Source organism: Melitaea cinxia, chromosome 15 (assembly GCF_905220565.1).
Source record: "Melitaea cinxia chromosome 15, ilMelCinx1.1, whole genome shotgun sequence".
Lineage (NCBI taxonomy): Eukaryota > Metazoa > Arthropoda > Insecta > Lepidoptera > Nymphalidae > Melitaea > Melitaea cinxia.
In genome coordinates, this window is record NC_059408.1 from 5,223,815 (window position 1) to 5,251,788 (window position 27,974).

Sequence of the window (27,974 nt, forward strand, 5' to 3'; positions counted from 1 at the left end):
AAGATATTTGGTAAAATTAAAACTGAACAAAGAATTAAACGTGTTATTACTTAGCTATACTTTTGACTTTACTTTGATAAATGTTTTGCTACGTATGTGATATAAATCTGCTCCATATCTGCCCTTACAAATTCGGATATTGTCTTTTTAAATTACATTTTGACAATGAAATCTATGTCTGTATTTGTTATCTGTAGTTCAAACAATGTTTGTCAGTTGTTTGACAACTAAACCGCGAAACCGCCGCCAAATGCCAAAAATTGAAACCCATTGAAACCACTGTGAATTGTAGGTTATAGTTTTCTATTTAGCGGTTTTAGAAATAAATGTACTATTTTTTCTCATGTATTTAATATGGCGCATTTAAAGAAGTTCCTAGGTATTTTCATAACATATTTTGTGATAACAATTTGTGATAGTGCTAAGATAAACACGCCAAGAGTATTACTGCCATGGTTCGAAAATTTGAATGTGAACTTTACTTTTGAAATTATTGAAGGTGGTTGTTATACTTGGTAAGTAATTTTAAGTATAAATAATCGTGTAATATCATAATTGTAATGATTTTAAAGGTAAAACGTATTGTTTGTTTAGGAGTTTATCACGGGATGACATCATCGATATTGAGCCCTTACACGACGATACTTGGGGCCACTGTTCCCGCTCTGCACGAGTATCAGTGTCTAAAACAAGTGTACCACCTGGATTGGTCATAATTTTAGCTGAAGATGTAACTACTGGTGAAGTAAGATATAGTTTTACAATTTGGCGCGAAACTTTATTATTTTGTTTTAATTTGAATACACACTGTTTGATTATTGTTTTAGATACTACGCGGAGATGTGGATATCGATAAAATAAATTCTTTAAAAATTCTAAGTACTACTAGAGATCTTTATTTAGAAGAAGCACCTGAAGCTTTTGAAGTCGTAGCGTATGATGAAACAGGTATGTACTGCATTTATTTCTTAATTTTCAATTGCTTTAAATAATACGGGCTAGGCTTTAGATTAAGAACTGTTATTTTGAATTTAGGTTAGGGTATTTTTTTTGTAACAAAATTATGTCGATAAATGGTCTAATTTTGAGCTTAGGTAATTTGACGGTTCTTAATCTAAAGCCTTACTATAATAAGTACTATGCATTTCACACTAACATTCCTGTAATAATAACTAGTAACAAATTTCTACAACAATAAATTGGTATAAGGAAATAAAGTATTCAATCAACTTTTATAATAACTATATATAAATAATTTAATATTAAATATTGTTAAAGGCAATTGAAGTTGTAAAGAAACTAAAATTGTAAATAATATACATTTTTTGTTTTACAGGTAATAAATTTACAACATTGGAAGGAGTAAACTTCACATGGACAATAAGAAATGTTGGAAACAATCAAGATCAAGAGCCACTAGTGGTGTAAGTATTACTTTCAACTTTACCATAGAAAGTAAGTGAACCAACAATTAAAGTGTCTAATTTAGGTCCTGGATTATTTGATAAAGTCTAAGGAAGTAAACGTAATTTTTAAAGTTAAACTTCTGTAGAATCATTGTGATTTTAAAATCGATGAAACGAAAAATGCATCACGATAAATAAATACATAAATATATCGAAGAGAATGAGATACAATACATTACTGCTCAAAATACATAAGTGACGCTTTATGCATGGTGCTTACACCCTTTTTCACAAGACCTTCCAATGACTTAACAGAAGTTTTGAAAAGCTGATGGAGCCTTAGTCTTTAAAGAAGAAGAAGTTAACAGAAGTTTCACTTCTGCCGTGTGTGAATTGTACACACACTTTTTTATTTTCGTTGCTTATTTAACATTTTACGAATATTCATAAATAATATTGATAATGAAAAAAATTGGTATTTTTTTATTCATTTATATTACCTTCTTATATTAGATTGTACCAAAATAACTATATCTCCTACACGGAGAAAAAAAGCCTATGGCCAGCTGTGTGATGTTACAGGCTGAATCGTAAACTATAGATATTTTATGAAGTAAGATCCCAGGCTTCCTAGTCTATTGTAGAATACATTTGGTACTTTAGGCCAATTTTCAGATATTAGTACTAAAACTATGTAAAAGTGTACTAACTTTAGTTATTTTCTGATTATAATAATAATAATGCATTCTTTATTTCAACCAAACATTTACAGATTACTTCAGTGTACAGATATTAGAAACATGTGCATTACAGTTGATAGTTGGTTCTTACATATGTTGTAGGGAATATTGTAAACAATATGTAATTGATACTGCCAAATACCTTCTGTTGGCAGTGTTTATTGCCAGACACTAATTTCATTATATTTTAAAACCTTTTCAATATATTTTAGTAATATTTTTTTAAATTGAACTGAGGTAGGGCACAGCAGGAAAGTAGCCCGACTGGGTGAGTAAGGGGACCAGAGCTCCTGGGGGGAATTTTGAATAGGGTCGGCTATGCCTTTGCAATGCTTTTGGTGTGGCAGACGTCTATAAGCTATGGTAATATCTTATCATCAGGTGAGCCGTATGCTTGTTTGCCGATCTAGTTGTATAAAAAAAAACTTTATCTAAGTAAAAATATCACTTTATAAGTATATAATTTTTTTTTTAATTTTAGCCTTGTTCGATGGAGTGATACAGATTACGAAGCACCTAAAGGAGTAGCTGAGCTAGAATCTCAAGGTTTACATTCTTATTCAGTGCTGTTATATGGACAAGCCATGGGTGAAGCATTAGTGACAGTATGTCTTCAACATATATGTACTGATTTGAACTTACGAGTTGTAGCAAGCGTAGTTTTACTTCCGGCAACTGCGTTTATTGTTCCTGGTGATACATTACATTATAAGTAAGTGATTATAATATTTAATTGTTTATATCTAATTGTAATTCTTCAATTTTAATATTTTGATAAATTTATAATTTCCAATTTGCAGACTTCGAATTGGAAGTGATCTATTAATATATCATTTGTTTAAGTTGGGTGCATAATTGATGTAAAATTATATATTTCTTACTGTTTTCAATTGAAACATATAAAATTTTATGTTTTAAAGGGTTGTAAGGGCTCAGGCTGGACGCTTAAATGTACAAGACATTGCTGATACATTATACAACATTAAAGTTCCAGACACTTCAGTAGCTATTCTTGAGGACAACATAAGTCTCGTCCGTGGCACTCAAATCGGCACATCCTCGGTTTATCTAATGTCTGGGGCTACAAATGTTGCTACAGCTACCCTATCAGTTGTAGAACCATATTCAATTAGAGTTACGATCAGACCATCAAACATTTTGGTTCATGGGGAAGTTTTTGTTATACATTGTGTTGTTTTCGATGAGGATGGGCATGCTATAACAGCAGGTCAAGAAATGTTGATAAGATTATCAGTGGATGGTGAAGCTAATGTCGATTTAATACAATCAACGGAAAATGGAACAATAACTGATGCAATCGCTCAAAATGCAGGTGATTTTACTGTGACTGCTCGATTGTATTCTATTGCTGGAAGGACCACATCGAAGAAGGTTTGTATAATAAAAGAAATTTAAACTTATGTTGTAAAGGATAAGTCATTTAATATATATACACACACACACGAACACACACACACACACACACACACACACACACACACACACACACACACACACACACACACACACACACACACACACACATATATATATATGAAATAGCTGTATATTATCTTATCATGCTTCTTTTTAATTTGTCTAAAATAATGAATCATTACTCATATTTTTATCATATTAAAAGTGAATAAACCTGGTTATTTTTATTAAATGTTACAGATTGAAGGACAAGTGTCTGCAGTGGTTGTAGATCCTTTAGAAATAGTGCCACCAGAACTTTTTGTTGCTTGGACAGATACAATACAGTATGTATAATCTATATTTTAATTTTTGTGAATTTTATTTAGCTTTATAGTACATTTTCAATGCTTAAAACTACTTTTACTACCTTGGTGCACATAATGCAATATTTAGTATGTAAGTTGAATGGCCAATAAGTTCAGAATATTTTACAAAATGGAATATTATATGTTATTTCAAATGTGACAGGGGTGGTTTCCTTACAGGAAAAAAATTAGTAATATTTCCTACTTTTCATGACTTCTTTAACTATGTATCCTTCCATACTCTTTTCTTTAAAATTTACAATTCCTACTTATTAAAAATACTCAAACAGTTTGTGCATTTATTATCTAAATAAAAAAAATATATATAATTACAGAGATATTCAACTTAATCATCGTGGAGGGGGCAATGAAGAGGTTACATGGTCAGAAAGTGAAACGTCCAACTCGGCACTATCACTCGACCCTTCAGGATTGCTAAATGTTCGTGGAGAGGGACAATTGGATGTACGAGTGCATCTCACTAAATACCCTTACATACGGGCTACTGGCAGGTGAAGTAATATTCAGTTATTATAATCTGGTCCTATGGTCCATAATTGTGTTTGTTATCAAACAAAATAAAATTGTCATTTTTTTACATTGACAAGTATGGTAAGATACATATTTTTATAGATAACTCAGAAACTGTTTGACAGATGTCGATCAAATTTAACCTTTTGACCGCCACGCCTCAAATCCATTCCCGTGCCCTGTACGTCAAGGCATAAAATAAACAAAAATACCTACTAAAAAAATAGTGCTGCCAAGAGTCGTTATCGAGTACCACACAGTGACTTGTTTTTGCTGGTTTTTATGCAATAAATGACTACTTATATAATCTAGGAAGGTATATTTTTCAATATTTTTCTTGTGTTATCTTGCACTCGTTATATATACTTACAACAACATAAATAAAAAACAAATATTACAAAAATAATCGTAGTAAAGCACAACACTCTTTTCTATCGCCATGACGTCATTGTCACGACTGGACGACTACGGCGCAGCTGACCTACGGTTTTTAAACTCTCTTAGAGACGTGAAGAGAGAAGACGAGAAGCGGCAGGCTATATATCGATTTCGAATCGAATCGATATATACATGAAAAGTAATTTTAAAAAATTAACCGAATTCAAATTTGTAATTTTTAAACCGACTTAAAAAAGGAGGAGGTTACTCAGTTCGACCGATTCGATATATATTTTTATTTATTTATGTTCGGGGAGAACTTCGTCGGTTATGAACCGATTTTGATAATTATTTATTTGTTGGAAAGGAGATAACCCTAGTGTAGTATGAGTAGAACAGCTGATTTATTTTTTTCAGTTTCGGCAACTCGATTTTCAATGATCGCCTTTGGACACAAATGGCGATCTTTACTTCCAAATATCTCGGAAACGTGACACTTTAGGATACCATGTTATATAACGTTTTTTGTTTGTATAAGTGTCCTCTATCCAAACATACCACTTTTATTGTGCTCGGAAATTTTGAAAAAAAAGATGGCGGTGGCTAGATATGCCAGGCTCCATACAAAAATGTTCAAACCCATTTTTATCGACACTGTTCAAGAGTGCCCCGTGTTCCACTGTTCCCCTACTCAGTAGTTAATCCGATGATGCAAATTAATATAATCGGTGCGGTCGGTGCCAGCCTTAGCTTAAAAGAAATATTTACATGCGTTAAATATTTTTTTTTTGCTTAGGTAGCAAATACTACTAAAATAGTACTGAGTAAGTAGCCATTTGATTTCACGACACCAAAGACATGGGTCTCAGAAAAAAATCTTTTATGAGAGTGGGGGTTAGAGATGATATTGATGCTGCCAGATGATTTTAAGAATGAGAAAGAAAATCGTAATTTCGCTCTTAACCTTAGATAAAAAAAAAAAATATTTTTATTAATTTTTTATTGGTAATTGTATATTATTAAAATCATCAACGCCATCCAAAATGCGACGATGTTCTAAGGTATCGCTCGTGTTGCACTGCACTAGTTTTCTCGCTATTCGCTTATGACGTCACCAGCGTGTCGTCTATACTTGACAACGGCGTGTAGAGAACGGATTAATGACTACGCGCTAGAGATGTGCCAGATTTGAGATATCAGATTTATTAAGACGATTTGATTGATTTTAGTTGATTTGATTTTTTATTCCTTTGCTATTTATGTGTTAGCTGATGATAGTTTTATGTATTTTACCTTTTGTTTTATTCAAAAAGTTGAATTTTGGATAGCTTAAAAACATCTATACCATTTTGACTAGCCCATTTGCGCAGTTTTTAGTGACTACAGGTCAGCAGGTGCTTTCTGCTCCGGAGGTTATGGGTTCGATTCCCACCCCGAGTCTGGGTGTAATATATATTTATTTATATATGTATTATTTATATATATGTTTATCAAAAAAAATGTAGCCATACCGGTCAGCTGTTACCTATAACACAAGCATTAAGTTGTTTACTTTAGGAACAGATGACCGTGTGTGTATGTTGTAAATATTTATTTATTTATTATTTATTTCTACCTCTTGCGTCACATCCCTAGCGGTCAACTATAGACGACTTCGGCGTTCTGGACATATCATTTACGTGGAAAAAGAATGCATGTTTTTATTTCAATGTTTCTCAGTACCTGTAGCTCTAAAAGACTTGTTTTTATACTAGAATGTTGCAGGGATATTTTATTTTCAGAAATGTTGAATTAAAATACTAGAAATATTTTTTTAATAATTTTATTTAATATTTTTGTGGCCCGGGTTTCTTGTCACCTATAGACGTCGCTGGCGCACAGGACTCGCGAGCCCTTGTCAAGTATAGGTGACTATGGCGGTCAAAAGGTTAAATGAGACAACACGACAAGCACAAGCTTTCTGATATTTAAAAAAAAAACATCAAAATCAATACACCCAGTAATTACGAGGTAGCAATAAAAAAAAAAAAAAAAAAAAAAAAAAAAATTAAGAAATGAAAATATGCAGTTAGCATGTGAAGGGAATATGGTTGTCTATTCCTAAGACTTATGTTTGTGTTATAGGTTGTAGCCGAAGGACTTATATGTTATATCAATACTCTATTAGGGCATTATAAATATAATTCTTTGAGTTGTAATTGAACCCCCAGAGCAGAAAGCAAGGTGGGTCACTACAAAATGCGCCAACGAGGTAGTCATAATCATAAATGATTAATTTATTCGTTTATAATATTATAATGAAACAACAATTTCTGATTTTATTGCAGTTTATTAGATTTTCTTATAAAACCGACGTTTCGGATACTTTACAGCCCTACAGTCACGGGAGGACCTGAGTCCAGTTACAGTTAAAAACATGACTTGTCTATAACTGCAGAGTGGTGTCGGCCGCGCCGGAGCTGCTGCGCGTGTCGAGCTCGGGGCGCGCGCGCGCGGGCCGGCCGCACGCGCTGCACGTGGCGCTCGTCGCCGCGCACCCCGCCTCCGGGCTGCTCTATAACTTCCACCGGTGAGTGCCCACCGCACCGCACATTGTACAGAGTAGTGCCGGCCGCGCCGGAGCTGCTGCGCGTGTCGAGCTCGGGGCGCGCGCGCGCGGGCCGGCCGCACGCGCTGCACGTGGCGCTCGTCGCCGCGCACCCCGCCTCCGGGCTGCTCTATAACTTCCACCGGTGAGTGCCCACCGCACCGCACATTGTACAGAGTAGTGCCGGCCGCGCCGGAGCTGCTGCGCGTGTCGAGCTCGGGGCGCGCGCGCGCGGGCCGGCCGCACGCGCTGCACGTGGCGCTCGTCGCCGCGCACCCCGCCTCCGGGCTGCTCTATAACTTCCACCGGTGAGTGCCCACCGCACCGCACATTGTACAGAGTAGTGCCGGCCGCGCCGGAGCTGCTGCGCGTGTCGAGCTCGGGGCGCGCGCGCGCGGGCCGGCCGCACGCGCTGCACGTGGCGCTCGTCGCCGCGCACCCCGCCTCCGGGCTGCTCTATAACTTCCACCGGTGAGTGCCCACCGCACCGCACATTGTACAGAGTAGTGCCGGCCGCGCCGGAGCTGCTGCGCGTGTCGAGCTCGGGGCGCGCGCGCGCGGGCCGGCCGCACGCGCTGCACGTGGCGCTCGTCGCCGCGCACCCCGCCTCCGGGCTGCTCTATAACTTCCACCGGTGAGTGCCCACCGCACCGCACATTGTACCGTGGTGCCGGCCGCGCCGGAGCTGCTGCGCGTGTCGAGCTGTCATACACCACAGTATAAACAAATAGCAATTATGCAACAAAAAATGTACAAAGGTGGTCTTATTACTAAAAGAGTCATTTTTTTCAACATTACATCAACAGCGGTTAGGCATTGCACAAAGAATCTATACAAATAAATAAAATTGGAGTGTCTATTTGTAATATTAAAATAACCGCTTATTACTAAATGCGTATGGATGTATACATGGTACATATACTAAAATTATATTTTTTACACTTATTGTCTGTCTGTTTGTTCCGACTAATCTTTTGACAGGACTATTTTTGTTGTTGTACCAATACGCAATATTTTTTGCTGGGAGACCTAATTAATATAAAATAATTATTTTTATATTCCCCACGAATCTTTAAATTGACCGAGTTATTACAGATTTATTAGTGACATAGCCTTTTGTCACAAGCCACAAAAGAAAATACGACACAACTTTTTGTTGCTATATACAATGAATCAATTAGATTGTAGATTGGTTGATTTAAAAAAAAATTACTGTTATGTACTGTATCTTATCAACATAATAATCATCAGCTTCGAAATGGTTCATAGAATGAACTATTAATATAGAAGATTCTTTATATACTAAAAATTCTGTTGCAGCTGTAATTGTGGCTCTTTTGCTGTGTCTGTATTGGAGGGTCCTGAACCACAAAATATTACTTCGGCAACTTGGATTGAACCTGTAGGTGAGTTAAAATTTATTTCTTAAGTCAGTATAATAATTAATGTATAAATATAATAATGATATGATGACCGAATGAACAATAACGATTCAGCCTGTAACATCCTACTGCTGGACATATGCCTTTTTATGTAGGAGAAGGATCGATCGGATCAGAGCTTAATTTACCAGGCTGCTCTAATAAGGGATATATACTATAAGAAACAATCGCTATCAGTATTATATGATAAAAACTGGGACAGCTTAACGTGATCTCTGAGATACGATGGGGAAACGACAAACAATTACTTAAAGTTTTGTTTTTCTGTTTTAGTCGTTGCTTTTATAGAGAAGTTTATATTTGTAAAAAATTAAAACTGTTGAATAAATGTGTTATTACTGACCCTGGGTACATTACCACAGTTCATAATGTATCTAAAATCATGAAGTAGCAAATTTTAATTGATTTTTACAGGTTGAATCTAAATTGTTTTGGCAACCATGACTCCTTATGATTATTTTTTTTGATATTAGCTTATTACCAAATGATGAATAAAATTGATTTACAGATTAAATAAAACAACTTTTTTCGGGTTTTATCGCTGCTTATTAACTTTTGATTTGATTTTTACAGGTTGAATCTAAATTGTTTTGGCAACCATGACTCTATATGATTACTTTTTTTTGATTAGTTTATTACCAAATGATGAATAAAAATGTTTTCATTTCATAACAAAGAACGTAAAATCAATCAGACAAAATAGAAAAATAAAGTGGTATGATAACTGTTCAGAAGGCGCGTGCTGCGTGCTGGAGGCGCGCTGGGCCGCGCGCGGCGTGTCGACGCTGCGGGTGGCGCGCGGCGCGGCGAGCGACCGCGCGCGCGTGGCCGTGCGCGCCGCGCCCGCGCTGCTGTGGCCCGCGCGCGCCGTGTTGCTGCTCGGGGCCACGCTGCCGGTGGGTCCTTTATATGGCCAGATAGTATAGGCGGCGAGCGACCGCGCGCGCGTGGCCGTGCGCGCCGCGCCCGCGCTGCTGTGGCCCGCGCGCGCCGTGTTGCTGCTCGGGGCCACGCTGCCGGTGGGTCCTTCATATGGCCAGATAGTATAGGCGGCGAGCGACCGCGCGCGCGTGGCCGTGCGCGCCGCGCCCGCGCTGCTGTGGCCCGCGCGCGCCGTGTTGCTGCTCGGGGCCACGCTGCCGGTGGGTCCTTCATATGGCCAGATAGTATAGGCGGCGAGCGACCGCGCGCGCGTGGCCGTGCGCGCCGCGCCCGCGCTGCTGTGGCCCGCGCGCGCCGTGTTGCTGCTCGGGGCCACGCTGCCGGTGGGTCCTTCATATGGCCAGATAGTATACACCTTTGGGTAGTGTGTGAGGAACGTGGTGATTGAATTCCTCATCAACCAATGAAAAGGGAGGATCCTCCACCAGACGGGTGTCGTGTCTAGCGGGCTACCGACCCGACGGTTGTTGTGTCTGGCGGGCTTCTGGCCCAACGGTTGTTGTCGGGATCTTGTATATATACTTAATCACTTTGAAAACTCCGATAGCGCGATGTAGCATACGTCAGTTTTCTCTAATTACGTAGTTTGTAGTCGTTCGTATTTCGCGCGATAGATGTCGCCACACACCCATTACACAGCACGAAATATCCTGCTCAACATTTGGACCCAACACCACAGCTAAATAATGCTCTCGAGCAGTGTTGTTTCCTGTGTTAAGTTGACCAGAACTTCTTGGCGAAATTTTAGAGTCGGCAACGCGCTTGCGATGCGTCTGGTATTACAGGTCTATAATTTACGGTAATCGCTTCCCATCAGGTGAGCCGATCTACTTGTATAATAGAAAAAATAATAATAGTATAATACATAGTAGTAATACATAATATTTTAATACAGTTGGTAAAAAAGTGGCGTATTACAGGGACGTATAGCGTTCGGGATGTGGGCTATTACATACTCGTGCTTTTTTTTTACCTTTCCCGAACTCGTGCATTCTCTTTCCCAACTGTCAAAATAATGTCTATTAAAAAGAAAAACCAACCATGAAGTTTTTACTAAAAAAAATTCATAGAAGCTTTTATGATTCATGCAAATACGTATATGTCTAAAAAGAAGCTACTAATTTGTTTCAATATCAGATTTAATGATTTGATTGAATGAGTTTGGTTAGGTTTCATTTCATCTCATTAAATTTCATTTTCATTTCATATCAATAAAAAACTTCTACTGAAGACTTGGCTCTATGGGCATAGTTCCCTTTGCCTACCAGAATGGGTGAAGAAAAAAAAAACTCTGCTTATATTCTACGGTTGGCGCCATTTTTCAGAAATTTTCTTTTTATTATTTTTAAATTGCTACATTTTTTCGCAACTGTATTAAAAATAGTCGTTCAGTACGACTGTCAACCCTCGCCTTCGGCGGCGCGTCGGCTCGGGTAGACATTTGTCGGAACTCTTTGCAATGGGAGTCTTTCCACACTTGTAATGAAATATACTATTACCCCCAGGTGGTGGCAGATGGTGAAACGCTATCCGCCGTGTCGACTGAGGCTCGTATAGCGACGCTCGTAACCCGTGATAAGGCACCTCCCATACGATATCCCGACGCACAACTCTTCACCGTTTCTTGTCGGAGGGTAATTTACTTTTTTTCTATGAAGAATCCACTGTAATAACGATGAATATCTAATAATATTAAAATCTAAATAAGTAATGTAATTCAGTCATTCGACATAGTATGTAGTAATTAATTTTGTTTAGAAACTCAGCAATATCGTTTGCAGCCTCTAGATAAATGTCATGTTATCATTATTGCAGTGGAACTTTCATGTATAAAAACAAAATATATAAATTATCATTATTATGTTTTTCAAGTTTTCGAATATATTGTAAAAGGTTTTTGAAAAATTAATAAAATAAATTCAAAGAACTTATTGATTTATATTTAGCGCTATATTTAGAAATTTTTCGTTTTGTTAACGAACCGTTAAAAAATGTATAGTTCCAGGTTTAACAAAACGCGTAAGCATAACTTTTTGAATATAACTAGTAAATAATAATATATAAAGACTTCACACTCAACGGCTCCTAGGAGGATTTTCTCATGTTCATAAACAGTTGTAATAATTGTATGTGGGTTACCGCACACTCAGTAAATGTAATGTGTAATAACTTTCTATATTTTAAGTTGTTTCTTGCGAAATAGCTATTTTTACACAAATCATTGACGTCCATACAGCACATATGACGTCTATACTTCTGTCAATATATACTAAAAATTATCTCAATGAATTCAATGTTAGATTGACTTTCATTGGGTTTGGTTTTCCTCATTAACCTTCCCCCGCATGTCGTCTCACTTTATACGGTACAGTTAGTTATTTTGGTCCTTCGAGCTAGTTATTTTGGTCCTTCGAGCTAGTTATTTTGGTCCTTCGAGCTAGTTATTTTGGTCCTTCGAGCCCATCACAAAAAGTTCGAACACAAAGAAAAGTACCCACGGTAACAGAGCGAGTTGAATAATATGGATACGTATGCATTATTATAACAGAAAGGCGACACGCACGTGGAGCTGGTGTCGCAGTTCGGGCAGGAGCGCGAGGCGGCGCGGCTGGACGTGTCGTGCGCCAGTCACGTGGCGCGCGCGCGCCTCGAGCCGCCCGACGCGCCCGGGAACTGCTCGGCCGGCCCGCGGTGAGCCTAAGTTTTGTTCGTAACTCGACAGGTCTTAAAACTTTTTCATGACGAAGGAAAGTCATTCTCACGTACTTAAGAAGCATTATTCATTGTTATATACATATATATTTATTTATATATGTTTTATGGGACGTATTTTATGGATGGCCCCTTACATACCTTTTTTAAAAATGTTTAACAAAACAAAAATCGTTAAAATTTGATCAATATGTGTTATAACAAAACTGTTAATAATTTTATTTCGAGAATTTTACTTGCTTTTGTCTACAAATTATCAGATTTGCCCTTTAGTTTTACCCGCGTCATGTATCAGTTTAGAGATAAAAGTATACAGGCGTACCTGGGTTTTATATACTTTCTTTTATCATACACAATTAATTCGTTGTAATAAAAAATCGTATCAACCCTCCATCTTTAAACCTTTTCGTTCGTAATGTCTGAATTTATTACAGGATATGGCTCCGTCCAGGACAAGAAGTCCAAGTAAAAGTGACTCTTTTAGACGCTATAGGAAGGGAGATATTAGATGAGCAAGGACCAAGTGTATCTTGGGACATACAACCTAATCATGTTGGAGTGGAATATAGATCTAGTGACAGATTGTTTGTGGAAACTAACCCTGAGTTTGCTCCTGTACCCGTGCCTCAGAAATACTATCAAGTATGTTTTATTACACTTTTATTCTATACTCAACCTACAATAAATCTAGTAATTTTCTGTATCCTAACCACATTTATTAGAAATGAAAAGATATACATATCTATTTTATTCATTTTGTAATCTGTTCTTGAATTGATTTGTGTTTTTGAATTAAATTTTAAAGTTTAGTTTTGTACTTGCATGTAAATTTTAGATAAAAATCAATAATACAATAATTTTGTTTGTAAAATATCCAAATATTTATGTGTATAGAAATATTTTTAAGAGTGTATATGGAAAGATGGTCAAAAAATATTTTTATTGTCACATTTTCATATTTTTAGCTTGTAGCAGCTACTGAACAAGCTATAGGGTGGAGTGGAGTGCTCAAAGCTACTATTCCTGACACCACTGCTACTATACCAGTTAAAGTTGTAGCACCTCTAAAATGTGACTCAGTAAAGGTAAACTATAAACATTGTGTCAATAAGGCTCTCCTATGATGTCATATAATATACAAGCTCAGAAACTCTCTGTAAGTTTGGTCACGATGCTTATTGTTATTACAAGCTTTTATTTAACTCGCAAAGTATGTATGTATGTATGTTTGTTTGGGTGAAATTTTACAACTCAATTTTGAAGCAGATAGCTTAGCAGCTTGAACCAATTGAGCTGAAATTGTGTCCAGCGACAGCTTTAAAGTCAAAAATAAATTAAAAGTAAAAAACCTTTTTAAAAACAAGCTTTTATTTGAATGCGCTAAAAGGAAAAAAATAAATTTTTACTTTAAAACTTTTACTATCTACTTATAACGTCATTACAAATTTATATGATATAAGAGCTTGTCGCGAGATTTATTTGACTATTTTGTTTTATGTAATGCATTTACATATTTTACGTTCAATGGTTATATAAAATCTGTTAGCGCCGTAATAGTTTAAAATTGAAAAGAATAGCTTCACGATAAAACAGCTTTGTATTAAATCAAATGCAGCTTGTTGAGTGAAGGCCTTTTAGGGGAAAGTATTTTAGATATACGCTTCAGCCTGTAATATCCCACTACTGGGCATAGGCCTCTTTCCCCATGTAGAAGAAGGATCAGAGCTTAATCCACGACACTGCTCCAATGCAGGTTGGCGGATATATTCCCTACTATGAGTAACGATCGCTATCAGTTGTACATGATAACAACCGGGACCGACGGCTTAACGTGCTCTCCGAGGCACGGTGGGGAGACCCACAAGGACTGCATAAACACCCAGACCACGGCAAACACCTGTATGGCCAATACAAATGTTTGTCATATGTGGGGATCGAACCCGGAACCTCCAGCGTAACAGGTACCATCCATGGCTGTAACCGTTGCGCCAACGCGGCGTCGTATTTTAGATATCAGTCTTTAATTGTTCTGTTGCTTTCTGCTTTTCTTTCTTTAAAAATAAATACAGACATACAAAAAGCTTAAATTATTTCTATTTATTTAAATTTCTAGGTAAATATAGCATGGGAAAGCGAATCAGTTCCTAATATAGCAACGATAACGGGAGGAAGTGGGAAATACGCGGTAGAGGTACCCAAAGGAGTGACAGCTACTGTGGAAGGCGGCGTACTGTCGGCAAATGTGCCAGCGCCTGGGAGCTACGACCTACAAGTGATAGACCTTTGTGTCAGTGGCGAAAAACTAATCATTGAGGTAAGAGTCAGAATTTTTGAATGATTTTACAAAGGCTTGTTCTCTATCTGTGTATGTTACGATTTTCTCAATAATACTAACATGTGTATCAGAAATTATTTAATATATAAAACATTGAATAAAATGTGTGATCCTTAATGTTAGTTATAAAATATGGAGTCTCAGATTTGGGCCATGTTTGTTCGAGCAAAAAAACGTCATCCTTGCCAGACTTGAAAGTTGTATGGAAGAATATTTTTTTAAATACTAGTGTATTTATAATTTTTGGTTATAATCGCTATATTACATAGGTATTTTATAAAATAATCAAGTGTTCAATTATATTTAGTAATACCTATTTTTGTTTTTTATTTTTAGGTAAACATAGAAGAAGTTCTAAGCGTGGAAGTGTCAACAGCTCGTGCGGTGTGTGTTGACGCTTGTGTATCCATCAGTGCCTTAGTGAAGGGGATATCATACAGATACTTGAGTAGTACTAAAGAGCCGGAGTGGAAGACTACTGGACAAATATTCGTGAAGAATGGAAGCCTGTGCGGCATGAAAGAAGGTTCTGGAAGAGTCCGCGCATCACTTGGTGGAGTTTGGAGTCCTGAAGTTGAGGTACTTTTTTTTGTTATAAACATATTTTAGAATTATTTTCGTGAGTTGTTCAGCATGACATGAAAGTTGTGTCCAATGTAATTTAGTAACGAAAATATTATATAGACAGCTCGCTTCAGCCTGTAATATCCCACTGCCGGGCATAGGCCTCTTTGCCCATGTAGAAGGAGAAGGAGCAGAGCTTAATCCACCACGCTGCTCCAATGCGGGTTGGCGGATGTATTCTCTACTATGAGTAACGGTTGCTATCAGGTGTACATGAGAACAATCGGGCCCGACGGCTTAACGTGCTTTACGAGGCACGGTGGGGAGACTCACAAAGACAGTACAAACACCCAGGTTATGACAAACATCTGTATGGCCAATACAAATGTTTGTCATGTGCGGGGATCGAACCCGCAACCGCCAGCGCAACAGCCACAGACCAACACAGCAACAATAGTAAAATGTTACATCATAAGATATAATTACTTGTGAAAGATGATAATATTAAATTTAGTATTTTTTTAAACACTCTATTTCTCACGATTTCTTTCTTAGACAACAGTAAGTTGGAAAATGACAGTTGAATCTGTATAATTTGCAAAATTGTCCAAAAGACCTTTGAGAGAGTTAAGAGCCATTTCACAAAAATCGTTAACTTTCCGCGAAATTGTAATAATTTAACGTCGTTAATCTCAGTATGGGATGCAATAATGTTATTTATATTTTTGAAAAATAATAAAGCAACCTTTGTTGTAGTAAGATAATGGATCAGAATTTTTTTTATACTGTGTGTAAAAAACTATTAACCTTTTCATCAGCCGTCTTCCTGGGTAAATCGAACTCGGTCGGTCGAAATGTATACTTTGAAGTCCTATTTTTCAATAACCTCTACCTTAAAACTATATAAAAATGTATGATAATATGTGGAATATGTTTTTGTTGATACATAATGCAGATTTTTTTTCCATTTGTTTCTCCATTAAACCGCAATAACATTTTAAATTTACAAATATTTTCCAATAAAATTACAAACAGTATTATAATTGTGTTTGCTCGCAAACGAAAAAAAACCGACTTCAATTACATCGACGAGTAATACAACGTAGATCGACGAAAAAATAGTCAAGTAACTAGGCGTTATCAAAGATTACTCAAAAAGTAGTAATCAAATCTCAATAAAATTTATATGTTATCACATGACAAACATCAGCTATCGATTAAATTAAAAATTATTAAAATCGGTACACCCAGTAAAAAGTTATTGCGGATTTTCAAGAAGTTCCCTCGATTTCTCTGGGATCCCATCATCAGATTCTGGTTTCCTTATCATGGTACTAAATTAGGGATATCTTCCTTTCAACAAAAAAAGAATTATCAAAATCGGTACACTCAGTAAAAAGTTATTGCGGATTTTCAAGAGTTTCCCTCGATTTCTCTGGGATCCCATCATCAGATCCTGGTTTCCTTATCATGGTACTAAATTTGGAATATCTCCTTTCCAACAAAAAAAAAGAATTATCAAAATCGGTATATCCAGTAGAAAGTTATGCGGTATAATACAACGTAGGTCTACGAAAAAAGCGTCAAGTAAAAACGCATTATTAGATATAACTCGAAAAGTAGTTGTTAGATCTCAATTAAATTTAAATGGGACCAATTGACACACACCACCTTTCGATTAAAAAAAAATTTCTCGAAATCGGTCCACACGGTCAAAAGTTCTGATGTAACATACATAAAAAAAAGCCGAATTGAGAACCTCCTCCTTTTTTGGAAGTCGGTTAAAAAATCGCATCCAACCCAGTAAATCAGTCAAGCGCCAGCGCTCTTAGAGGTAAGATTGACGCCAAATTCTGCGCAGCCGTCTCTTTCGCTCATACGCGCCAAGGGCCTGTTGTTATAGTGTGAAAAACCGCATTTGATACTTTCATAAAAATAAAAAATAAAATATGCGAAAATTACTGTAAAATGATATATATAATGATAATTTCTGTAAACAAATGTATAATTTAATTTTTTGTTCTCACATTATCAATACAAATAGGCATTTAATTATTTGTTAATAAATATGTTTGTCGGTGTCATTGAGTTTGTAAAAAAATTAAAGCCGGCAAAATTTGATGGTCTACTTGCATCCAAAACTATGCAACTCACATTCACACTCAGATTATAAAATGCTATTTTATTTATATCGTAAATATAAAATTAATTTGTAAACTCAAAAAACTCAATCAATTTAAAAAAAAATGTTTCATAAAATTGATTTTTTATTTTAAATTTATTGTTTGTTGTTATATAACACACTTAAAATTTTTCACAAATTAATTATGTAAAAAACATTTTATACTATAGTTATTAATTTTTATTATACATTAGAAAAAGATCAAGATTGTTTTTTGGTTGTCACACTATACAGTTGTCACACTATATATATAGATGGAGATGATATTTTTAATGCTTGTGAAAAAATAACAATAGATACTTAAGTCACCGGTACAGGTATTTTTCTAAACCAGTCTCTCAGTTTCAGAGTGGTTTAGAATAACGAGTATTTATACCAGTGACGATAAATACGCCTCATGCCTTAATCTCTTTCTATCTTTGTTTTTTTTTTATTACTTATGTTTGTATTTTGGTGTACGATAGATAAGAATATACAAGAAAAAAAATTACCGACCGTCAATCATGTTGACGCTGTTTCAAAATTAAAGCACTCATATATATAATGTTAATAATTAATTAATTTACAAAAACAAAAGCAGTAACATTTTTTTTAGATGTGAATGCCGGTAGAGCAAGCAATTATCTATAAAATGATAAATAATTTAGGTGTAGTAATTGTGAGATTTTTTCTAAAAAGGGAGGCAAAAATCTTAACCGTAGCGTATTAATATACATAAGATATATTATTGAGGATTTTCGCAACTAAACACAAATTATTTCTCTGAAAATATAAAGCTTTATTTAACACACTTTTAATTTTAAAATATTACGAAAAACTATGAGAATTACACTTTTACCTCACCTGAAAATACAAATAAACGACATTAAAGCTCACTAATATCGCCTCCTCAATGATATCCTTTCACTTATGATAAAATTGATGATATACTGATCGAGATGCACGTGTCTGCTACCAGGTGGCGGTGTTCCCGCCGTTGCGCGCTGAGCCCGAGCGTGCGCGCGTGCCGGTGGGCGGGCGCGTGCAGCTGCGGCGCGGCGGCGGCCCGCCCGCGCACCTCGCCGCGCCGCGCTACCGCCTCGCCGCCGGCGGCGACCACGCACTCGTACGTATCTCACAGGCGGCGGCGCTCCGCCCGAGCGTGCGCGTGCCGGTGGGCGGGCGCGTGCAGCTGCGGCGCGGCGGCGGCCCGCCCGCGCACCTCGCCGCGCCGCGCTACCGCCTCGCCGCCGGCGGCGACCACGCACTCGTACGTATCTCACAGGCGGCGGCGCTCCGCCCGAGCGTGCGCGTGCCGGTGGGCGGGCGCGTGCAGCTGCGGCGCGGCGGCGGCCCGCCCGCGCACCTCGCCGCGCCGCGCTACCGCCTCGCCGCCGGCGGCGACCACGCACTCGTACGTATCTCACAGGCGGCGGCGCTCCGCCCGAGCGTGCGCGTGCCGGTGGGCGGGCGCGTGCAGCTGCGGCGCGGCGGCGGCCCGCCCGCGCACCTCGCCGCGCCGCGCTACCGCCTCGCCGCCGGCGGCGACCACGCACTCGTACGTATCTCACAGGCGGCGGCGCTCCGCCCGAGCGTGCGCGTGCCGGTGGGCGGGCGCGTGCAGCTGCGGCGCGGCGGCGACCACGCACTCGTACATATTACACAATCTCACCTTTTCCTTGCACATATTTTACACATACTAACTAGGTTAAAGGCAGTAAACATCTTCACGTCTTTCATAGCTTTTATAAAATTTTGGCGCCACAACATTTTTTCGTGACTACAATCAAAAAGTATATCAATAAACTTATGACAATTGTAAAATTTAAATCGTCAAGCTTATTTTATTAAATCTATATTAATATTAGATTATCATTTAATTTATTCTAACAAATAATAATAATAATAATAAACTCTTTATTGTACACCAAGAGTGAACAAAATTACAAAAATAAAAACAGGAGATAAGTACAAAAGGCGGCCTAATTGCTACTATAATAAGACGATTTATTATTATTATCAAATCAATTTATCTATTAGGTAAAAAATGAATGATTATAATACTTCATTAATATTAAATTTGTATCAAAAATATTTAACACTATTTTTTTATTATAAGATACCAAACGCATCATCAAAACTATAACAAATAACAGTAACTGAGGATAAACTTCTAGTTTAATTGAGTAAAAAATAGAAATATAATAATTTAGTTAAATGTAAAATACTAATGTTTACGCGAATTTTACTCATTTAATGAAACAACTTTTTTCGGATTTTGCAAACATGGTCACGGGAGGACAGCAGACATGGTCCTCCCGTGACCATGGTTGCTGTAAAGTATCCGAAACGTCGGGAATCAAAAGTTAATAATAAACCGCGATAAAATCAGAAAAAAGTTGTTTCATTAAATGTAAAATACTATTTAATTTACAGGTGTCGTCATCAGGTCTAGTACAAGGCGTATCTACTGGAACAGCGCGTGTTAAATTGGTCGCCTTGGATATAACTAATGTTGAAATTGCCAGTGCGGAAGCTGAAATCGAAGTAACTATAATTTTTTAATATTACCGTATAGTTTAATAGTAAAATTAACTGACCTTGGCAAATGTTATTTTGCCATATACACTTATCACCTAGGGGTATAAAAAATATCCTAAGACTTATTCTCAGACCTAAGAAATATAGACAAAAAAAAATTCTCAAGCCGCTTAGGAAGGTTTTTATATATTTGATATAATATAAATAGCAGACATCTTGCAGATATCTTGTGAAATTATTAATCTGTATATAAAATATTTGACAGGTGGTACCAATTACTAATCTTCGAGTTCGAGCGGCTACTCAAACGCTACTAGTGGGTCAACCGGGCCCCGTGTGGGTTCATTCGGAAGGATTGTCGGCCGCCGCGCTAAGCACCCTGCAACCCCCTCCTCGCGTTACGTGGGGTTTACGCGACCCCACTTCAGCGCGATTATACACTACCCATATAGACGGTGAGTATGGGGTAACCAGTGCATGAGCTGATGAATATATGTATGCTTTATTGCACTTGAGACATAAAAAATGTGACTCCAATGGCACTTGGCAAGAACGCACTTTGTCTCTAAATAAAACTTTTTAGCAACAAATAATAAACCTTGTACATAAAGCGTGATGCAGAGTGTATGTATATTTATATTTTCAGATCTCTTAGAAAGGTCAGTCGCAGAAGGATTATCAGTTCGTCTTGTTCCTTTAAAGCCTGGTGTCATCACTCTTGACGTGAGAGTAAGAAATATGGGACAGGTAATTTTACTTTTCCTAAATAAATAAGTTTGGGTATTGGTCAGGATTTTAAGCGCTTGGCCATAGAGTGGAGATCGCTTTTTGCATCGTGCAGGGGTTGCAAACATTTTATTTAACCGATATGATGAATTTATTAATTATATGTATGAGACGAAATTGGTTATAGTAAATACTAGCTGTACCCGGGACTTCGTTCGCGTGCGAGATTGTCTCCGAACAAATAGAAAGACAGCTAGACAGACAAACATTTTAAAATCGTTTGTTTGTGTTTTAGTATCGTGTTAAAAACTATATACACTTGAAAAAACTGTTATTTTTAAATCACAGACAGACGCTTCAATTATATTTATATGTATAGATTGTAATTAAAATAGCAAGAAAATAGTTTTCTTAGTACAGAAATAAAAATAAATAAAGGTAATTAGCGTTAATTAAATATCTGTATCAATTAAATTACGAAGGCTATTAGTATTGGTGATAGCCATTTCGTCAAAAGTATAGTCATATAGTTAATAAAGTAATGGATTTATAACCGAGACACTAATAAGTAGGTACCAAAAGTTAAGCAAGGGAAATGAACAAATCACGAAAGGCGCACGAATGGCAGCTTTGGGCTCACTTCGTACCATCAAAGAGATCTAGAATTGGTTTCTGTGGAAGTTGTAGGTCATCGCACACGATTCGTGCTGATAAGTGTATAATGATATTAACACATATATATTTTTTTAGATGGCTGAAACAAGATCCTGGGATAGCACAATAGAAATTCTCGGTATATCGGACATACGTGCATCAGTTGAAGGGCTTTCTCGAGACTTAGTGCCTGGTGACCGCTTGTCACTGGCTGTTGGCGCAATGGTTCGCTTGAAGTCATTACCTAGAGGAACCTGGTCTGCTTATGAGGACGGTGCCTTCGAAATCAATGGCAATGGAGAAGTGAGGGCTATAAAGCCTGGACATGGTGTGATCGTAGTGAAACACAAGGATGACAGAAATAATATTGACAGAGAGACGGTAGGTTTGATTTCTGTTTCGTATGATCGTTTTTCAACTCATCTGTGATTCTAAAATGTTTCGTTGTAATACGATAGTAATAAATTTAATTATTATCATCGTTCAAAAAATATCCATAGGTTTCTAATGCTAATCGAATACTAGCGTTAGAGCAGTTTTTTTTTGTTATTAAATCCTAATTGAATTTATTTGTCAGTAGCAAAAAAATAAATACGAAACTATCTAGATCAACCACCGGTAACAGTAGAGAGACGCAGTCGCCGACAATATGTAACTTTGGATGTTGTTACCCATAAGGATGGCAATACAAGTGTACGTTCTGCTTAATGGTTAGTGGATGACTTAGCCTATAGACGCCTGTAACATTAGGAACGTTGCTAGCGCTTCGCCGAATCTACAACCTACTTTTCCCAGGAATTCTGGCTCTCTTTTTCATCATAGCAGCAAAAGACTAACTGAGAGCAGTATTATATTCTTCTAGAGGTACTTCCCCGGTTGCACTGCTCGAAGTTTTGAGCGCAATGTTTTCTGCTGTACCTACCTCAATGATAAATATATTTAAATGTGTTGATTTTGTGACTCTGTATTTTATGCAAGATATTACCAATTTTATATTGAAACAAGTTTTTGAGTAACTGCGGTGTTTCTAGTAGATTTTTCAGAATCTATATTCCAAATCGGTGGTTGATACAAATAAGAACAAATATAATTTTAATATGTAAAAGTGACGATTTAAGAGTTTTGAAGTTTTATTCGAATAAATAAATTAGTAATAAACAAAATACAAATATTTTATTTCGAACAACTTGGATCTATAAAAATTTGTTAGTAGAAAAACAGAAAATAATTTAAAAGCCATACGACCATATGGCCAATCAGCGGACAGTCTCTACCGTCGGCAATCTCACTCAGCAAACTTGTGGTGGGTGGTGTGGTATAAAGTAGTTCTCGATTTTTATTTATTTATTTATGCATTAACAAAAACTTAGAACTAACATTACAGTAACCCAATGCGTTAGTTAAGTTTATCACAACAAGTAACATTAAATTTTACAAACAATTTGAATAATTCAATAAAAACAAAATAATCAATAAATATAAAATAATCAATAAATAATCACACTTAAAAAAATCCTAAAATTCATAAAAAACAAACATAATAATAATACAAATTAGTACATTTATATTAATAAAATTAAAATCAATGTCAGATTTTGATCAGGAACGGTTTGCAGGTGGTGCACGTGGAGGTGCAAGTGCCGCAGTACTGCACGGCGAGCGCTGCGGGCGAGGGCGACGGCGTGCGCCTGGTGCTGCGCGGCGCCGCGGGCCGCGCGCTGCTGGCCCCGCAGGCGCACGCGGCCCTCGCGGCCCACTCGGCCCACGCGGCCCTCGCGCCGCCGACCCAGGCCGCCGTGCGCGGCGCGGACCGGTACTTATGCGCATGCGTTATGCACATCGAGCTTTGGAAAACGACAATCAAAAAGACGCTCTAGTGTAATGGTCGTGTGTCGTGTCGGTGGCGCCTAAACACCGACGGTCGCGGTATACAAATATTTATTTCTGGTTGTTAGTCCTTGTGTGTCTCACACTGTGCTTCGGAGAGCACGTTAAGCTGTCGGTCCCGGTTTTTATTATGTATACATGATAGCGATCATCACTCAGGGATCGTAGGGAATATATCCGCCAACCCGTATTAGAGCAGCGTGGTGGATTAAATTGTGATCCTTTTCCTACATGGGTAAAAGAGGCCTATGCCCAGCCGTGGGATATTACAGGCTAAAGCATAATCAAAAAAAAAAAAAGAACGAGACGACGGGATCTTACACTATTAGATCTGTCATACGAATTATTGACAGTCCGATACGTCATGGAGGCGTGCTTCAGAGACGGCCCACTATGAAGTTGAAATTAATAGAATGTCTCTTTCCAAAGGCCGATGTGCATTATTTATGGCCGGGTACTGTATGTAAGATTACTACCGGTCGCACTATAGAGGAAGGTGTTGCCGATCCCTAACAAATATTACTTAACAACAGCTGGGATCCTCCCCTTATTTGTTTTTATTTAGATATGTTTTTAAAAGTAAAAGGTTTCTGAAATACGCGAGAATGACTTCTCGTTGTCACAAAAAAAATTATAAAAAATAATGAAGTGCGAATGTCACATTTCCTCAAACCGGGAGTTTCGAGTCATAACAATGTCATGCCAAGCAAAGCCTCCCCACCGTATTAGCTAACATATTTTATGGAACACCCCTGAGGATTTTCTGAGTATATTATTTAATATAAATATTTATTTTATTATCCGTTGGAGATACTTAAAATGAATAAATTATTATTCCTTATACTTATTTTCAAACCCCGTCTTGTTGTTAAATAATTAATAATAATAATAATAAATAATATAATTTATAGCAATTATTCATGATCGTGATAACTAACAATAACTTTTTTTTTATTACAGTGCATTAGGCAATGAATTGGTGATAACAGGTCTGGAAGCCACTGGAGCGTTCATGAGCTTCCAGAGCACTATTGGAGGAGTGACTGTCAGTGACGAAGTTTGGGTGACTCCTTCTGATGTGAGCACCAACAGGATTGTAGGTAAGTACAGACTATTATTTGTTGTTTTTTTTTTTTATAATGATTTTTATGGTTATGGTTATAGAAACTTTATTCTCATAAAGAATTACAATAAATTCAATTACATGAGAAATTTAACTATATAAACAATTTGTAATTTATAACACAGTATTACTGCGAGTCTAACACAAAAGAAAAAATAAAACTAAAGTGGAAATTTTTATGTACTGCGATAAAAAATACACATAGTTTTTTAGTGTCTTATAAGACGTATGTGATTATCAACAGCTTGTAATTAGATATGCATGGTTTTCAAAAGAAAAAGACCTCATTTACAGACTATAGGATTAGAATGAAAACATGTGCAATTTCTAGGCAACAAATTCCATATGTGTTTTAAACTGTCATGTTTTTTTTTAACTTAGATAAGCTGGAACTTTTAGAGTATTACATTGCTGGACGGCAGCTTCAAAATGTACTTATCCTTTATGATCGTGTTTCACAGCGACAGGCAGCTGGGCGATATGCTTAGAAGGCGTGGGGTGGCGGGCTCCCCCGCGCGTGAGCCTGTACCCGCGCGCCGGGATCACTCTGGCCGTTCTGGACGGAGACGAGCCCGCCAGCCACACGCTGCGTCTGGAGCGTCCGCCCAGCACCTGGGTCGTACAACAGACGTCTGTGCAACACGTGAGCTATATGAGCATACCTATGTGCTAAACTTGAGTAAGCTTAGAAAAACAAAATATGAATATTTAGGATGTTCCCTACTTAATAATTCTATTTTATGCCGAATATATCATTTTGGAAAACAGCTAATACTCTTCAAACTACTTGATCGATGTTTAGCAAGTACCGCAAAGGAACTCCCTTTCACGTAAAAAGAACCCTCATCAAAATGTAACACACGACAAACAGAACAATTATATTATGAGACACAATAATTATATTACTTTCAGACACTGACAATGGCGTCAAATTTATAATTTACTAGCTGACCCGGCGAACTTGGTATCGCCTAACAGCCGATTCTTTAATTTTATTAATTTTTTTTTTGAATTTTTCTCTCCGTAAGAACCATCCTCGTACTTCAAGGAATATTTTAAAAAAAGAATTAGCGAAATTGGTCCAACCGTTTTCGAGTTTTGCGCTTAGCAACACATTCAGCGACTCATTTTTATATTATAGATTATAGATAAGGGATTAAAATTTTGCTACAACTTGTACTGGCTTAGTTATTTTTGAAATTTGAAAAATAGTCGTATTTTTTGTTTCTAGTAACGAGTTGTATATAATTAAATACTTGTATACACGGTATACATAAATTTATATTGATGAATATTGAAGAGAATAGAGTATATATAAGTTTTCTTAGCGAAATGTTTTCCTGGTTCGAAAATCTCTGCAATGTTGATCTCATATATACATTTTACGAATAACTCAAATTCAACTTTGGTCGTATATTTAATGATAATCTTATAAATACTAAACTACTATTCACAGATGGAATTCCTAGCCGGCGAGTGGCCTTCCTCTCTCGTGCCTTTATCTATTCAAGGAAACAGAGTTACGTCTGGTCCACTGCTCTGTACAGAAGAACAGAAATACATGCTAGATGGAATAAAAGTGGAACTGCCATACTCATGTCATACCAAATCACCCCACACTGCCGAAGCTGTACTAGATATACCCAGTGGTAAGTTATGATTAAATTGTACTGTAACGATTAGCAGAAAACTTTTCACGATTTTCTTTTTTTTAATTAATAATTTAATTTTTTAATTGATAAATCAAACATTTTTAAATACTTGCTAAATTTATAAGTTACTATAATTTTATTTGCTAAATTTTGAAATAACTACGCTTTTGATGATTAGTTGGTGAAAAAACTAATTATACATTTTTTCAGAAATAGACCCAACTAAACGAGTTCTATACATTTCTATCTTATTACAACACTTACAAAAACGACAGTTATCAAGATAGTCAATATTTTTATACTAACTTTATTTCATATTCTATACTTTTCTCAGGCCAACTCGGATGCTCAATAATAACAGCAAATCAAATAACAGAAGCCTCAGAAGTGGAGCTTTGCGCGGAGTGGGGAGTTTCCCGAACTTGTACTAAAGTTCAACTTTTACCTCCAATTAAGCTATCACACAGCAAAGTATCCCTTCTAAACCCACCTACAACGTTTACAATAAACGGACACCCACAGGCCTTAAAACTAGTTAGATTAACTACATCACCGGGATTAAAAGTGGATGTAAATACAAATGATGGCGAAATTAAAGTTCTAGTTAAAAGTGAAACAGCAACGTGCGGAATGGGTTGGGTTAATGTGATATCAAAATTAACATCTCAAGAGGTTAAAGTTGAAGTGGAGAGAGAGTGTGATATCGCGTGTGGTACATTACTGGGAGCATTGTTTACACTTATATTGCCATATTTGCCTACTTTGATAACTGTTATTGCTGTAGCAGCTGGATATTTATATGGTGAGTTTCTTTATTTTAACAGTGATTTTTTAATTAAGATATTTTTTTTTTCTAAGCAAAATAGTAGAGGGTATATACAGGTGCATATAAACTAGAACCATAAAACAAAACCTAGCTATATGCACAGTGGCGTAGCGTGCCTTCGAGGGGCCATGTATCAAAATTAACTGGGGGCCCAAATGAAGGGTAAACATTTCTCACAAAAGAAAAAGGGGATTGCTTTTTTCGACTTTTGTCATTTCTGAAGCGAACAATCTATAAGCACGTGTGACAGTTTTTTATATGTTTTTTCCCGTGAAGCACGAGATTAAGTGATATCGTGGATAACATTTTATTAATTTTTGCTTATACATGTTAGAGGCCACTCTACCCCGTATTATATGGCGGTAGCTACGCCCCTGTATAAAAAGTACAAAAGAAGGACAAATAAAATGTGTGTTTATTTCTTTTAATATAACTTCACAAAGTACTTAAAATTTGGCATTTTATAGCTTTCCGCTCCGGTTGTTGTGGGTTCGATTCCCGTTTGAATCTGGGTGTAATATTTTTAGTTATTTATATATGTATAACGAGGGTATCTGCAGTAGGCTAAGTGACGTCATCAATATGATGTCACTATCTTCAATATAATCATGTTCGTGCTATATGTAGTGGTAATTCGAGTCATAATAAAACTATTTTGGATACAAGATAATCGCTTTAATTTCACACATTTAGCACATTTGGTTATTTTTATTAATACATATAATTTTTTTTTTCAGTGCAATCAAGAATGAACGGAAAAGTTCAAATCCGGATGCCAATGGAGCCAAATCAGACGGTGATACCAGAAACGCCTCCGATGCGGACTCGAACATGGTCTCGCAGTCCCTATGCGGCTATGGGACCCTCGACCCCAGTATATGGAGACACAAGTGTACTGCCCGATGCTAGTTTCTCACCAAACTCCACAAGGACACACTCAAGATTCCTCTAGTGACCTAGTGAATAGTGTTATAGAGGTGTTT

At 37.2% G+C, this 27,974-nt stretch overlaps 1 protein-coding gene across 1 annotated transcript; it reads left to right on the forward strand.

Moving 5' to 3' along the window:
• Positions 1-354: 354 nt before the first annotated feature.
• On the forward strand, positions 355-27,943 carry LOC123660628 (nuclear pore membrane glycoprotein 210). Its single transcript, XM_045595685.1, has 28 exons — positions 355-515; positions 595-745; positions 828-948; positions 1,337-1,424; positions 2,628-2,858; positions 3,067-3,538; positions 3,824-3,909; positions 4,266-4,442; positions 7,277-7,408; positions 8,747-8,832; positions 9,601-9,764; positions 11,316-11,444; positions 12,359-12,501; positions 12,957-13,164; positions 13,488-13,607; positions 14,636-14,836; positions 15,194-15,436; positions 18,562-18,708; positions 20,019-20,129; positions 20,389-20,578; positions 20,770-20,870; positions 21,600-21,884; positions 23,120-23,276; positions 24,347-24,490; positions 24,975-25,156; positions 25,970-26,162; positions 26,500-26,967; positions 27,729-27,943. The coding sequence occupies exons 1-28, from the start codon at positions 355-357 to the stop codon at positions 27,941-27,943; spliced, it is 5,106 nt and encodes a 1,701-aa protein (XP_045451641.1).
• The last annotated feature ends 31 nt before the right edge of the window (positions 27,944-27,974 follow it).